The 15,054-nt window shown below is 36.0% G+C and overlaps 1 protein-coding gene across 3 annotated transcripts in view; it reads left to right on the top strand.

Moving 5' to 3' along the window:
• The window catches only part of DGKI (diacylglycerol kinase iota), a 560,838-nt gene that overhangs the window by 69,881 nt on the left and 475,903 nt on the right, over window positions 1-15,054 (top strand). For all 3 annotated transcript variants that reach the window (XM_053718992.1, XM_053718991.1, XM_053718990.1), the window contains exons 7-8: window positions 1,730-1,801; window positions 6,046-6,162. In XM_053718992.1, the coding sequence (XP_053574967.1) occupies window positions 1,730-1,801; window positions 6,046-6,162 (189 nt within the window). The remainder of the gene's footprint in view (window positions 1-1,729; window positions 1,802-6,045; window positions 6,163-15,054) is intronic.

Genomic DNA, 15,054 nt, shown 5'->3' with positions numbered 1-15,054 from the left:
CTGGTGCACGGCCCTCTCTGCATATGTGCGTATGCTTCAGAAAAACAGTAATACCTTTTACTAGAAGCACTTTGCTAATGGAAGTATATTGCAAAACTATTTCTATTTGAAATTCCATATCCTCTGATATTTAGATATTGGTATACATTTTATAGATACTTCTCTGTGGCGCTCTATCAGAAGTTGTTCTGTGAGGTGTACACTGTGTGCCAAAGCACCTCCAATCTTTAGGGTGCTCCCTAGTCATTTTGTTGGGCTGAGGAGAATGGTAAAAATGTCTCTTCTCAGCTTCTGTATTTTTCTGTCAACCCACACACTGAACCAGCTGATTATACCCATCCACAACTCTGCCTCTGTCTATCCTGACTCATGTACAGAGACTCCACCCACAAACACCCCTGACTCAGCCCCCAGCTTCCCCGTCACGCATTGGAGTGCTGTGTGGTAAGTGTTGCCCCCCCAAAAATTAATTTCTAGAACTACTACTGTGTCCTGTATGCAGATTTTTTATTTTCATAACTCCATAATTAAGTCACAGACAACTTCAGGCATACATATACAGAAGCTGGAGTGTAAACTCAAGGTATGTATAGTGTTAATTAAAAAGAGTATTAAACCTAATGTGATACGTGTACCCTTTTCTGGAGTGCTGTTCACTTATGGTTTTGTAAATGTGCACGTGTTTGCCTAAGGGCATGCACAGTAGGTTCTAGTAGAAAATGCAATAATCGCATAAAATCAAAAAGTTAGTACCTTAAAAATGAATACCAAAATTCTTATAATGAAAGTTCAGTATCACAAAAATGAATAGCTCACAGCTAGATTACGAGTTTGGCGTTATGAGTGAAAAAGCATCGTTATGGCCCATAACAATGCTTTTTCCATAACGCCGCTATTACAAGTCTTGTCAGAATAGCTGTACCGCACACTTTTTTGGCCGTCACGCAACGTCAGTACCGCACTTTAAGAAAAGTACTTTTTAATCCCAGTTAGGTGACCACCTTACATGTTGGAGACCATTCTTGACCGCATCTGGGATTAGATCTAATTAAATGGCATTGCCAGGGAACCATGTGTTGGTGGAAACAGGTTGAGGTCCCTTAAGTTTAACCTCAATCGCTTTCATAAATTACCAACATTTGTTCTATAGAAACAATTGACTGCCAGCAACAATGCTGAGTTTACATTTTTGTTCTACCAGTCGAATGACAAAATGAAAACATTTACATAACCCTACTGATGTGAGACACAGGGGTCTATTCATTAAGAGATTAATGACAATTTCTGCCATTAACTATACATTATCTAGAGCCAAACCCAGTATCTCCTGCGAGAAGAGGAGAGTTAGCCCTGCAGAATGCATAGTTAATGCTGTGTACAATTCACCTAAAATAGGAGAATCGGAGGTGAATTGTAAGCAGCATTAACTAACTTCTTGCAGGAGATACTCACTGGGTTAACCCTTTATAATGCATAGTTAATAAAAGATCACCTACAATTCACTTGCAATTCATCTCTTTTTGAATAGTGCCCACATAGTTCAAATTTGTTAAGGAATCTTGTGTGACTTGTATCTAGGGCTTCACCTGCTCATTATTTATGCCTGTTCATTAGTTATTTCAATATAATACATTTTATGCATTTGTTATTGGTGTTTGCAAAATAAAATCTTCCTTCTTAGTCCTGGCATTGCTTTTCATACCTGTTCTGTTTCATTCCCCTTCTTTAGGGGTTCCAGCAGAAGTTCTCATTCCACAGTAAGGAGATTGTGGCTATCAGCTGTTCATGGTGTAAGCAGGCGGTAAGTGCTTAACATGAGCAATTTATTACTGCGCTAGCTGGTAATATTTCAGTGTTCTGTGTATGACGTAAGGATTGCCTATCGCCTGCTTTATTGCATATTATCAGGTTCAGATTCTTCCTCCAGATGACAAATGCATTGATGGAAATTTCTGTAAAGATACAATTTTAAGCAACTTTTTGATTTACTTTGATTAATAAAAAGTGCACAGTCTGTTTATATTTACACTTTTTGAGTCACCAGCTCCTACTGAGCATGTGCAAGAATTCACAGAATATATGTTTATGCATTTGTGATTGGCTGATGGCTGTCACATGGTACAGGAGGAGTGTAAATATATACAACTTTGAAATTTGTCAGAAAAAAATATACTACTCATTTGAAGATCAGACTAAATGCTATTGCATTGTCTTTTTATCATGCACTTGTTTAAATCTACTCTATTTACTGGTCCTTTAATACACCCAGTACAAGCCTTTTGTCACTTGTTCTGAGTGCCCTGTATTTTAAATCAATCTGTCGCTATTAAACAAGTAGTGTTCTTTTTAAAGAGGAAGAAGTATCTGTATCTTGTATTATCCTTTGTAATTATATATGTATAATAATACAGTATGTGATATATTAGTATACTGTATCACACAGTGACGTGTAATACCTGTATATCTGATACAATATAGACTCTAATACAATGTACATATAAAGATAAAACACCAGCAATCTTTTAAGCGCTCACCTATCCAACAATGTACTCCTGGCCCTGCACTCCCTATGTCAGCCATATGCCCACGTTATACCTAAGAACAGACCCTTGACCCTGCAGGTCCATTGTCAGACACATGCCCTCCAGACCTTCAGTCACATGTCTCAGCAGACCTCAGGTCAGACTCTGAAAGCCATACAGTATATTCATATCATACTTCATGTTCTTTTAGCACCTTTTCTAAATTGAGCTGTCCAGGGCTCTCTGTTTCCAGGGCACTCGGTAAGGGACTGATGATTTTATGCTTTCAGATCCAATGAGATGGTATAAAATGATCTTCCAGGACTGCAAGATCCCTCACAAGATTCTAAAACAACAGATTTTGCTAAACTTTTTAAAGGGTTGTTCATTGCATTTCTGTATGTGAAGGATAGACAAGCCCATGCAATAAAAAACTACATGACATGACAGGTCTGCTGTATTTACATTTTGTGCTTTGTCTTTTATATTACTTCATATCAAGTTTTGTTACAGTTAGGAGTTGCACTTTCTATTTTGTATTTCAATGCATATAGATTCTGATTATGCTTTAACAGTTTATGTATAACTTTAACAAGTTAGGGTCATACTTTGTATATTCATATGTATCTTTTATAAGTTACATTGCGCTTTGTATTTCTTCAATTTAAAATAAAACTGACAGTTTCAGTTTCCCAGAGAGCTTCATTACTATTCTCTAGTTTGGAGAGAAATTGTAGTGCAGACTTCCCAAGGGTTGAACCCACTGAATTGTATAAGAAAAAGAGTTGGACCTGGAAGTCCCAGATACATGAGAGATGCCTTCAATTGAAAGTAATGAGGCTTTCTGGGATAGAGAATTTCACATGGGAGAGTGAAGTTAACAGAAAAACACCTAGGGACTTATATAAACGCTCAGTTTGCAGCAAATACAAATTAAACTGAAATGTTTTCACTACAATTTAACCTGCTTTTGTCTCTAGTTTATTGTACATTATCTTTCTGTCAGTTAAATAAGTGTATTGTGAATTTTGAGCAAACATCACCTTTATACAGCTGGCAAGATAATTCAGTGAGACCTGCTTGTGTAAAATTATTCCAGCATTTTATCAGCATTATGATTGAGCTTTAGACATACCCCGGAAACTCCCCTGTCTCTCCCACTGAAGCTGTTATTTTTATTTTACAATAGAGCAAATACAAAGTGCAATGTAATTTGTAAAAGATACACATAAATATGCAAAGTATGATCCTAATTTGTTAAAGTAACACAGAAACTTTCAAAACTTTATCAGAATTTGTAAAATCACTGCTGCATCTAAATCTAAATGCATGAAAATACAAAAAGAGTGCAAAAGAGAAAGCTTTAATTTAATAATTTTCAAAAAACCCAATATTAAGAATAAAGTAATATAAAACACAAAGCACAAAGTGTAAATATAACAAAACTCTCATGCCATGGAGTGCTGTATTGCACTGGCTAGACAGTAGAAATTATTATAGCGCCAAGGAGATATTCTATATAACTAAAATACACACGCTCCTCTGAAATCTCCTAATCAGATTCAAAGTGATAATATTATAAAAGAAGAGTGCCTTACTCCAAAGTAGGCTAAAGTGTATATATAAATTTAATGAATTCGAACATAACAAATGCGCATAAAAAATAAATATCATAAAAGAATAAATCAGAGGAATTCCAATGAGGAAAATAAAAAAGTAAAAATAGAAAAGGAAAAATGGTCCCATTTTTGCCTGTGTTCCTGATTGCCAATACTGCCTGTGTTCTTGCTTTCCCTAATCCTTCTGACACTTACGGCACATGTTTCTTTTGACTGTTACTGCACATTTTCCTTTTGACCATTACCGCCTGTGTTCCTGTTGACTATTTTTGCCTGTGCTCCTGTTGACCATTTTTGCCTGTGTTCCTGTTGACCAATACTGCCTGTGTTCTTGCTTTCCCTAATCCTTCTGACACTTACAGTTAAGGGCACATGTTCCTTTTGACTGTTATTGCACATTTTCCTGTTGACCATTACTGCCTGTGTTCTTGCTGCCAAGGATCCTTCTGACACTTCATTCATATGTTCCTTTTGATTGTTACTGCCTGTGCTCCTGTTGGCCATTACCGTCTGTGTTCTTGCTCTCCCTGATTAATCTGACGCTTAATGCAGATGTTCCTTCTGACTGTTACTGTTTATGTTTCTTCTGACACTGCACATGTTCCTTCTGAGTGTTACTGCGACTGTTACTGCTTATGTTCCTTCTGACTGTTACTGCTTATGTTCCTTGTGATACTTACTGCACATGTTCCTTCTGACTGTTACTACTTATGTTCCTTCTGACTGTTACTACTTATGTTCCTTCTGACTGTTACTGTTTATGTTCCTTCTGACTGTTACTACTTATGTTCCTTCTGACTGTTACTGTTTATGTTCCTTCTGACTGTTACTGTTTATGTTCCTTCTGACTGTTACTGTTTATGTTCCTTCTGACTGTTACTGTTTATGTTCCTTCTGAGTGTTACTGCTTATGTTCCTTCTGACACTTACTGCACATGTTCCTTCTGACGGTTACTACTTATGTTCCTTCTGACGGTTACTGTTTATGTTCCTTCTGACTGTTACTACTTATGTTCCTTCTGACTGTTACTGTTTATGTTCCTTCTGACACTTACTGCGCATGTTCCTTCTGACTGTTACTGTTTATGCTCCTTCTGACACTTACTGCACATGTTCCTTCTGACTGTTACTACTTAATGTTTATGTTCCTTCTGACTGTTACTGTTTATGTTCCTTCTGACTGTTACTGTTTATGTTCCTTCTGACACTTACTGCGCATGTTCCTTCTGACTGTTACTGTTTATGTTCCTTCTGACTGTTACTGTTTATGTTCCTTCTGACACTTACTGCACATGTTCCTTCTGACTGTTTCTGTGTCATTTATTGTTATTTATTATTTATTTTTCCTGTAATATAACTCTGGAAATTATGTTTTCTCCACTGCCCACAAAGAGGCGCTTATTTATATCTGTCTAGTTTGTGGCTGCATCTGCAAAAGGAGACAAGATAAACATACTTGACAAAGTGACAGTTGTAAATGCTTTTAAAACATATCTTTATTGTGATGGGGTTAATCACTGTCCACTGTTCTACTAGGTGCAGAACTAGTAAGAAAAAGCAGTGGATGAATCAGCAATAAGGCTGACTAGTAAATTTTATCTCTGACTAATAAATGATAGTGACATCCAGTCAGCTATGACTATATGACTACAATGTCCCTTTAAATAAAAAATAAAGTTCCAGATTTTCTGTTCTGTAATTAATAGAACATTCCTTAATTTTTGTAAAAGGTCTTTTTTTGTACATAGAAATGTATTAATTAAGTACGTGGTAACCAGACAAATCTGTAACACATTAAAGACATTAGTTTTACTGCTTCTGTAGTGTTTGTAATCCAGGTGATTTAGAAATATATCTGACACAGAGTCCAGCTTCCACCTCTGATTATCCCTTTCTCTGTTTAGTTCCACAACAAGGTGACCTGCTTCCTGCTGCATCACATAGAGGAGCCTTGCTCCCTGGGGGCCCACGCAGCTGTTATAGTCCCTCCTAGCTGGCTCATTAAGGTGAAGAAACCTCAGGTAACTGCATGCTACTTTTGTCTGTGAGGCTCTGATCACGTCCTCTTGGCCCTGACATTTCCAGGACAGCACCCGTATGTATGATCTGAATGTCGCAGTACCGCATGTTCCTCCTGGGATTAACCCTCCTCAATCCCATTGGCGTGTCCTGTTAGTGTTGCATTGTGGGTAACCCTTACCTTACACCCTTTGTACTAAAATTATTGGTGAGATGTTTCCTGCTCAAACTATTTACCCCAGTCATGAATATTTAATGCAATAGATACAAGAGTGGTAGACAATAGGGATGGGCGAATATATTTGCATATTTGTTAAAAAATATTAATTCTTGGTTGCATTCATTCATTATAAATGAATGTTTGCAAAACTGATGACATCTGATTTTTCCAAAAGTTAAAAGGACGGTCTAGTCAAAATTAAACTTTCATGATTTAGATAGGGCATGTAATTTTAAATAATTTCCCAGTTTACTTTTATTATCGATGGATTTTGTTCTCCTGGAATTCTTTGTTGAAAGCTAAACCTGGGTAGGCTTATATACTAATTTCTAAGCCCTTGAAGGCCTCCTCTTATCTCAGTGCATGTTGACAGTTTTTCACAGTTAGACAGTGCAGTTCAAGTGTGCCATAGAGATAACATTGTGCTCACTCTCGTGGAGTTAGTTATGAGTCAGCACTGATTGGCTTAAATGCATGTCTGTCAAAAGAACTGAAATAATGGGGCAGTCTGCAGAGGCTTAGATACAAGGTAATTACAGAGGTAAAAAGTATATTAATATAACTGCTGTTTATGCAAAACTGGGGAATGGGTAATAAAGGGATTATCTATCTTTTTAAACAATACAAATTCTGGAGTAGACTGTCCCTTTAATTTTTCCCTTTATTAAATGTAAACTTTGAATATTTACATGTCAACATTCATTGTTGACTATCATCGAGTCCAGTTTGTCTAATGGCATATGTATTGTGTTTGGTATTCAGTTGTCACATTATATATTCATTCTATAGAAAGTAACATTTGAATGATAGAACAGATGTCAAGGGAAACATTTGTTCGACATTTCAAACATTCGTCCATCCCTATAAACTACATAAACAAATGAAGTTGGGAAGTAAAACAACTTGAAGTTCAAATACATTTTTTTTGTTTTTGTTTATAAGAAATAACTGTAATTTATTATGCAATCATTCTCATACTCAGCTTACAGTAAATAAGGAAATAGTACGCTTCCTTTTTTGCTCTATGCTGCTATGTTAGGAAACATATATATTTATTACTGACCTCGAAATGATGTTGAATGTTATAGATTTTTTTGTGACATTATGTATCAATAAATCATTATATAAATAAGGCATTAGGTTTACCTCAAACTAGATAGTGTGGAGTTTTCCCAGACAGAAATAAAATAAATAATTATAATAATGCTATCAGTTTTACACACATACTGTATATACACAGGGTCATATGTTACCACCATCTTGTTTGTGTTTCTTTCTCCATGGCATAAAATATAAATGGCAAATTAAGCTGTTAGATACTAGTTAATCAGTTTACTGTTAAATATGAAGGGTTCACCAGAGATGGGCCTTTAGAACTCCAGTTTAATATTTATAGTTCCAGGAATAAGTGACTCTACAGTACAGACAGTCCAGAATCTTGAGGTCATTGAATGGGTCAGGTTTTAAATGTCTCAGTCTGGGCACAAATAGGTTCTTTAAAATGAAAGAAAAAAAAAAGTGGAATTTAAAACGCTCAACAGTGCATATAACATTCTTTGTTGTAACACGCCGATATGTATAATATGCAAAAATGCTTCTTTGAAAAGTTATTGTTGCAAAAATGGCAGTAGGACACATGCAGACATACATTTATTTCTTGCTGTGCATTTCACATTTTGTTTTTATATCTTTTTAATTGAGCTGTACCCACGATGAGATATCATCATTAAATTCTGGTTTGTTTGTGACCCTAATGAATCAATATATCTGTTTATTAAATATTGTTTAAAATAGGCTGCTCTCTTGTTGAGCAAGACCACAATCATTTTCACAACCACATGGGAGGTCCTGAAGTTTGTGATAACAAAAAAGGCTTTGCAGACCAATGACACCCAAAAAATACTGATGGCCAAAAGCAATCGGCACATTGATGTTATAAGCAAAGGCCCACAGCAGCCAGCAATACAAATTATGATGACCAAAGGCCACTGGCACTAAAAGACTGACCAAAGGCCAGTGAAACCAATACAAATTGTGCTGACCAAAGTTCAATGGAACACTTACAAACTGGTGACCAAAGGCTAATTGCACCAATACAAGTGTGTTTATTGGGTCAGTACAAATTGTGCTGGCTAATGACCAATGGCACCACTACAACAATATTCACTGCACTTGGCCATTTCTATACCAGGTTGAAGCAGGTGTTTCACAGATTTTTGAATGAGTGGGGGGCGGGGCTAATAGTAATATGATAGATAGTGATTGATGTTGGCAGCTTATGGGTCTAAATGTATTTTTGTGTGAGATGTGGGCACTTTCATAAAATGCTCTTAATGTAAAAACTATCCATTTTAAAACATTATATACTGCATAACCATCCAGATGATCTTATTTTATTTGTGTATGAATGTCAGTTTGTGGGTTTAAAAAAGTCTTACATTTCTATTAAAAAGAAAAAGCAGACCCCCCCCCCCCAAATAAACCTTTATTTCAGAACAGAACACACACACAAAACATTAAAGGGACAGGAAACCCAACACGTTTCTTTTATGATTCAGATAGAGAATATAATTTTAATAAAAATTCCAATTTACTTTTATTATCAAATAAGCGTTCTTCTCTTGTTATTTTTGTTGAAGTGGTAGTTAGATAGGTAGTGTGCACATATCTGGAGCACTATATTACAGGAAATAGTGCTGCCATCTAGTGCTCTTGCTAATGTATAACATTGTTATAAAACTGCTGCCATCTAGTGCTCTTGCTAATGTATAACATTGTTATAAAGCTGCTGCCATCTAGTGCTCTTGCTAATGTATAACATTGTTATAAAGCTACTGCCATCTAGTGCTCTTGCTAATGTATAACATTGTTATAAAACTGCTGCCATCTAGTGCTCTTGCTAATGTATAACATTATTATAAAGCTGCTGCCATCTAGTGCTCTTGCTAATGTATAACATTCTTATAAAACTGCTGCCATCTAGTGCTCTTGCTAATGTATAACATTGTTATTAAACTGCTGCCATCTAGTGCTCTTGCTAATGTATAACATTGTTATAAAACTGCTGCCATCTAGTGCTCTTGCTAATGTATAACATTGTTATAAAACTGCTGCCATCTAGTGCTCTTGCTAATGTATAACATTGTTATAAAACTGCTGCCATCTAGTGCTCTTGCTAATGTATAACATTTTTACAAAACTGCTGCCATATAGTGTTGCAGAGACGTGCACGCTCCTGAACTTACCTTCCTGCTTTTGAACAAAGGATAACTAGAAAACGAGGAACATTTTTAAACAGAAGTAAATTAGAAGTTGTTTAAAATAGTATATTCTATCTGAATCATGAATGAAAATGTTTAGGTTTTATGTCTCTTTCAATTCAGATAGAGCATATACTTTTAAAAAACTTTCCAAATGACTTCTATTTTCAAATTTGCTTTTGTTATCTTGGTATCCTTTGTTGAAGCTGTAGTGCTCTACTAGGAACCACATCAGGGGAACCAATGGCAAAGATAATTTATGTGCAGCCACCAATCAGCAGCTAGCTCCTAGTGCATTGCTGCTCCTGAGCCTACCTAAACATGTTGCTAAAAAACAAGGATGGCGCTAGGAATTGATTTGTTTTCCAAGGAGATAAATATATAATTACAAATATACATATTATACATTAATAACAGGATGCATCCATTATAATATTATGAATCTTATAGTGTTAAACAGTATTTGTTAGATCTTAACATCCGTTGTACTGACTAGTCAGAGTTATTAGATGAAACACAAAAGATCTTAGTAACTCACTGTTACAATATCAAAACTGTCTGTGTATTTTCATCACGGTTCTCCAGTCATGTGACCTGTTGTGACCAATCGTAGGTATTTTATTCCAGCAAATAGTAGTCCATTATCAGAAAATTTGAGTTATGTTGGATCTTGACAAAGGCGTAGAAGTTGCTGGAGGATCCAAGCTGCATGTCAGCACCACTAAACAGTACGGCTTGATTGTGTCATCTAGACCATTAGGGTTTCAGTGGATCCTATAGGCTGTATAGGCAAGCGCTTACTTGTGAAAGCCATCTATCTAGCAGTTTGATTGCCATCCTGGGCAGACACTGATGAGATATCACTCAGAGTCCTAGTTATTTACTATATGTAAATTGTATAATTTCTGCACTGATATATTTGGCTGGATACAGTGTTCTCAAAGCGCTTTAAGTTTATCTCATTTAGAGATCCAACATAATTCAAATGGGCTGATAATGTACTACTGTTGGCTGGAATAACGGACCTATGATTGGTCAAAACAGGTCACGTGACCAGGGAACCGTCCCGAAAAAACACAGACCGTTTTGATTTTGTAACATTGAGTTACGAGACTCTTTTTTGTGTTTCAACTAATAAGACTAGTCAGTACAACGGATGTTAGGCTCTACAAACTAACAAATACTGCTTTACACTATAATATTATAATGGGTGCATCCTGTTTTTAATGTATAATATGTATATTTGTAATTAAATATTTTTCTCCTTGGAAAACGAATCGCTTCTTAGCGCCATCCTTGTTTTTGAGATAATACTAGCAGTTTTAAAATTTGTACAGTTTTCTTACAGACGTTTCTAGGTTTTAAGTGTGTACCTACCTAAACATGCTTTGTAACAAAAAATACCAAGAGAATGAAACTCTTGTTTAGATAATAGAAGTAAACTGGAAAGCTGTTTAAAATTGTATGTTCTATTTGAATCATGAAAGAAAAAAAATGGTGTTTTATGTCCCTTTAAGGACTCCATTTAATATAGTGGCGGCGACGTTGGGGACGGCAAATTAGGGGTTAATAAGTATAATGTAGGTGGCGGCAGTGTAGGGGGGGCAGATTAGGGGTTAATAACATAATGTAGGTGGCGGCGGTGTAGGGGGGCAGATTAGGGGTTAATAACATAATGTTGGTTGCGGTGGGCTCCGGGAGCGGCAGGATAGGGTTTAATAAGTTTATTAGAGTGGCGGTGGGCTCCGGGAGTGGCGGTTTAGGGGTTAATAACTTTATTTAGTTGCAGCGGGGTCCGTGAGCAGCGGGATAGGGGTAAAACAGTGTAGTATAGTGGCGGTGTTTAGTGACAGTATACCAATAAAGCTGGGAAAAAGCCGAAGAGCAGCGAGATCGATGACTGTTAGTTAACAACAGTCCGCTGCTCATCGCCCCGTACTTGGTGTGCGACTTTTTGACAGCTTCTTTGGTAACTTTGGAGAGCGTATTCAGGTCCGCGACAGCGATGTTAGGCGATCTTAGGCGAGCGTATTGGTGCCGGCGAATGCAAGAAAGTTGACGGCTTGATAAGTAGGCCTCATGGACTCTCACCACCTTATAAAAGAACCCAAAATGCATGCTTGGACAATCGAATGTTGATAAGATCGAAAATCCATTACATTTCGGTTATCGAATGTTATTTCCAGATTTTAACCCACCGAATAGCAACATTCAAAATACATAATAGATACAAATATATTCATTACAATGTTTCTATTTCCAATATTGCATAATTCAAATATTACATTTAAAGAGAGCATTAGAAATACTATTACAAATATATTGATTTGAAATGTTCTATTTTGAATGTAGCATAATTTGAATATTACATTTAAAGAGAGCATTAGAAATACTATTACAAATATGTCAATTCAAATTTTTCTAATTTAAATATTGCATCATTCGATTCAAAATATGCAATATTCAAATTAGAAAAATTTAAATTGAATATTACATTTAAAGGTAGCATTAGAAATACCATTACCATTACATTATGTTGTACAAACATATATATATAGACTGACTGCACCACTGTCAGTCAGTGCTTCTTTACTTAATAATAGTGAGAGATCATAACTTGTACAATTATCATATATTCTGTGATTGAAGATGGGGTAATAACTATCTGACTACTTTAATAAAGTAAATACAGCAAAATTAAAATGTAAAAGGAATAGCTTTTAAAGTAATGTATTCATTTTCCCCTACTAATCCCAAGGTCATTTTACGTATAATTGTCAAGTGACATTTTCAGTCATAGCGCTAATGTAGATTAAATGCATTTAAACTAAATTTCACACACTGAAAAGCAGAAATGATACAGTAAACGAAGGTAAATACATTTTAAATGTCAATTAACTCCAGGTCATATTTTTATAATTAGTCCTGTATTTGACAGTTCTTAATTAGAAACAGTGACGAGAGTGCAAATTAAAATGTAAAAGTAGTCTGGGAGTTGTGGAAAAATACGAAATATAGAGAATAGAAATGACATTTTTAGTGTATATTCGTGGAATAAACAAAATTATTTTTTTAAGTCTTTTTGGCATTGGGATAGACTGGTATTTCATTCAGTATCAAGGTTAATATAGTTTAGAAAAAAAATATTAAAATATGATGCACTAATGGAAGAGGAACAATTCACATATGTTATAGCTCATGATTTTTCACCTACATTTAGGCCCAGTGTGCAGAATTCATAAAGACGCTTATAAAAGTGTAAGACCCTTAACTGAAATGCCTTAAGGGTTAAGACACCCTGTAAGTCATAGCCTAGCTGAGAGACTTTGCAACATTGTTGCAGGTTTGGGGGAGGGTTTAAAGGGACAGTTTACTAAAAAAAAATAAAAATCTCCCCTTTAATTTGTTCCCAATGATCCACTTTACCTGCTGGAGTGTATTAAATTGTTTACAAGTATTTCCATTACCTATATATTGGCATTTGAAATTGTTTATTTAGCCTTTGGTATAACCACCCACCATGAAAGTTTTTGGCCTCAAGGCCAAGCTGTGTTAACACAGTCAGAAGAAGAAATTATTACACTCCCAGTGGGTTATAGAAGAGATAAGGTAATAAAATGTTAATTTTCCATTGTTCGCTCCAAGTATTGGTGATTGGTTTATGGACAGATATAAAATAAAGAAGCAGGTATATGTACACAATGTGATAAAGTAATGCAATCTGATAATAGCTACAAGCTCAACCCATTTTATTAGGTTGTGGCTTCAAAACACAAAATTAGCTCATTCATATACACAAATAAGCCTAAAAAAAAGCAAATCTCACACATCACTGCATCTGGTTACAAAAAGTAATTGGAAACACATTAAGGGAAAAACAATTTTATAGTGTACTGTCCCTTTAACTCTACCTGTTGTATTCTGTGCATCCATTTTCCTCAGCCTCTTTGCTGCAGGATCTTCTGACTTTCCCTCCCATCCCGTATTGTCAGTTTGTGGCTGACTTTTGTTTTAATTGGTGTAGGGTTGGCATAGTGGCTGGTGGCAGGGGCATGTGCATTCATTTCTCTGAGTAGGTGCATGTGGTAAATCTAGCATCACCCAGATCCCTACTAGGGTGTAGTTTGTATTCATTCATCCTAGAATGCGGTGTCAGGACCCCGTTTAATTTTTACCAGGGCCTAGTGGAACAGGGGTCGAGCTAATGGGAAGGGCATGATGCAGCATTTTGAAGCCAGTTGCGCCTCTCCCTGCGAGACTGCTGGTCCCATGTTCCATCTGGGTGGCTGGTTAGTTTGAAGAGGCGCTTCCCCCGGCAAGGGGATCTGCAGTTGCAGTGCTGCAAATTCTGGGGTTGTGACATGCTGCCGCATGGATGTGTAGTTTGGCTCTTGCACCATCATATTTAGTTAACACTTCCTACTGAAAAAGTTTAAATTTTATATTTAATAAACATGACCTTGTTGGTCTTATACCCAACTTTTGTGTGTTTATATTTTATTTATCTATAAGGTTAAGTAGCTGGCCAATGGTGGGTTTAACCCTTTTACTGTTTGAATTGGCATGTGAAAACAATTTACGCTAGCTTTTACATTTCAAGCTTTTACTTTTTGACTACAATGCTATTTTACTGTATCTTTAACACTTCTGAAAAAAACAGCTTTCATGCCACTTTAAATACATCACCTATATTTAACACAGTTTTACATTGTTTCTATAATGGGGTGGCCTTACAATTGATTTATATAGTGGCAAACATATATTTTCATTATTTGAATTTATACCCCTTTTTATACATAAGAGTAACTTACTGGCAAAAGGATACCAAAGGAACAAAACACATTTTATAATACAAATAAACGGGAAAGTAGTTTTTTTAATTGTACTCTTTGGGCTCCATTTATCATGTGTTGCGAGGACAACATTGACTATCACGAACCTTGTCTGTTATTAAACATTGCACAAGCTGCTGCTAGCAGAGCCTGTTAATTATCACAGTCGGATCGGGATGATTGAAACCCGCCACCCTTTAGGTGGTAGAGAGGTTAAGTAGCAGCAGACTTGCAGATTTAAATGGACAGTCTAGTCAACATTAAACTCTCATGATTCAGATAGGGCATGCAATTTTAAACAACTTTCCAATTTACTTTTATCATCAATTTTGCTTTGCTCTCTTGGTATTCTTTGTGGAAAGCTAAACCTAGGTAGGCTCATATGCTAATTTCTAAGCTGTTTAACTGCCTTTTATCTCAGTGTATTTTGACATTTTTTCACAGTTAGACACTGTTAGCTCAGGTGTGTCATATAGATGACATTGTGCTCACTCCAGTGGAGTTATTTGTGAGTCAGCACTGATCGGCTAAAATACATGTCTGTCAAAAGTACTGAGATAAGGGGTTTGCAGAGGCTTAAAA

Source organism: Bombina bombina, chromosome 6, assembly GCF_027579735.1.
Source record: "Bombina bombina isolate aBomBom1 chromosome 6, aBomBom1.pri, whole genome shotgun sequence".
NCBI classification, from domain to species: domain Eukaryota; kingdom Metazoa; phylum Chordata; class Amphibia; order Anura; family Bombinatoridae; genus Bombina; species Bombina bombina.
The sequence above is the reverse complement of the archived record's forward strand: the minus strand, read 5'-3'. Positions and strand labels throughout refer to the sequence as shown.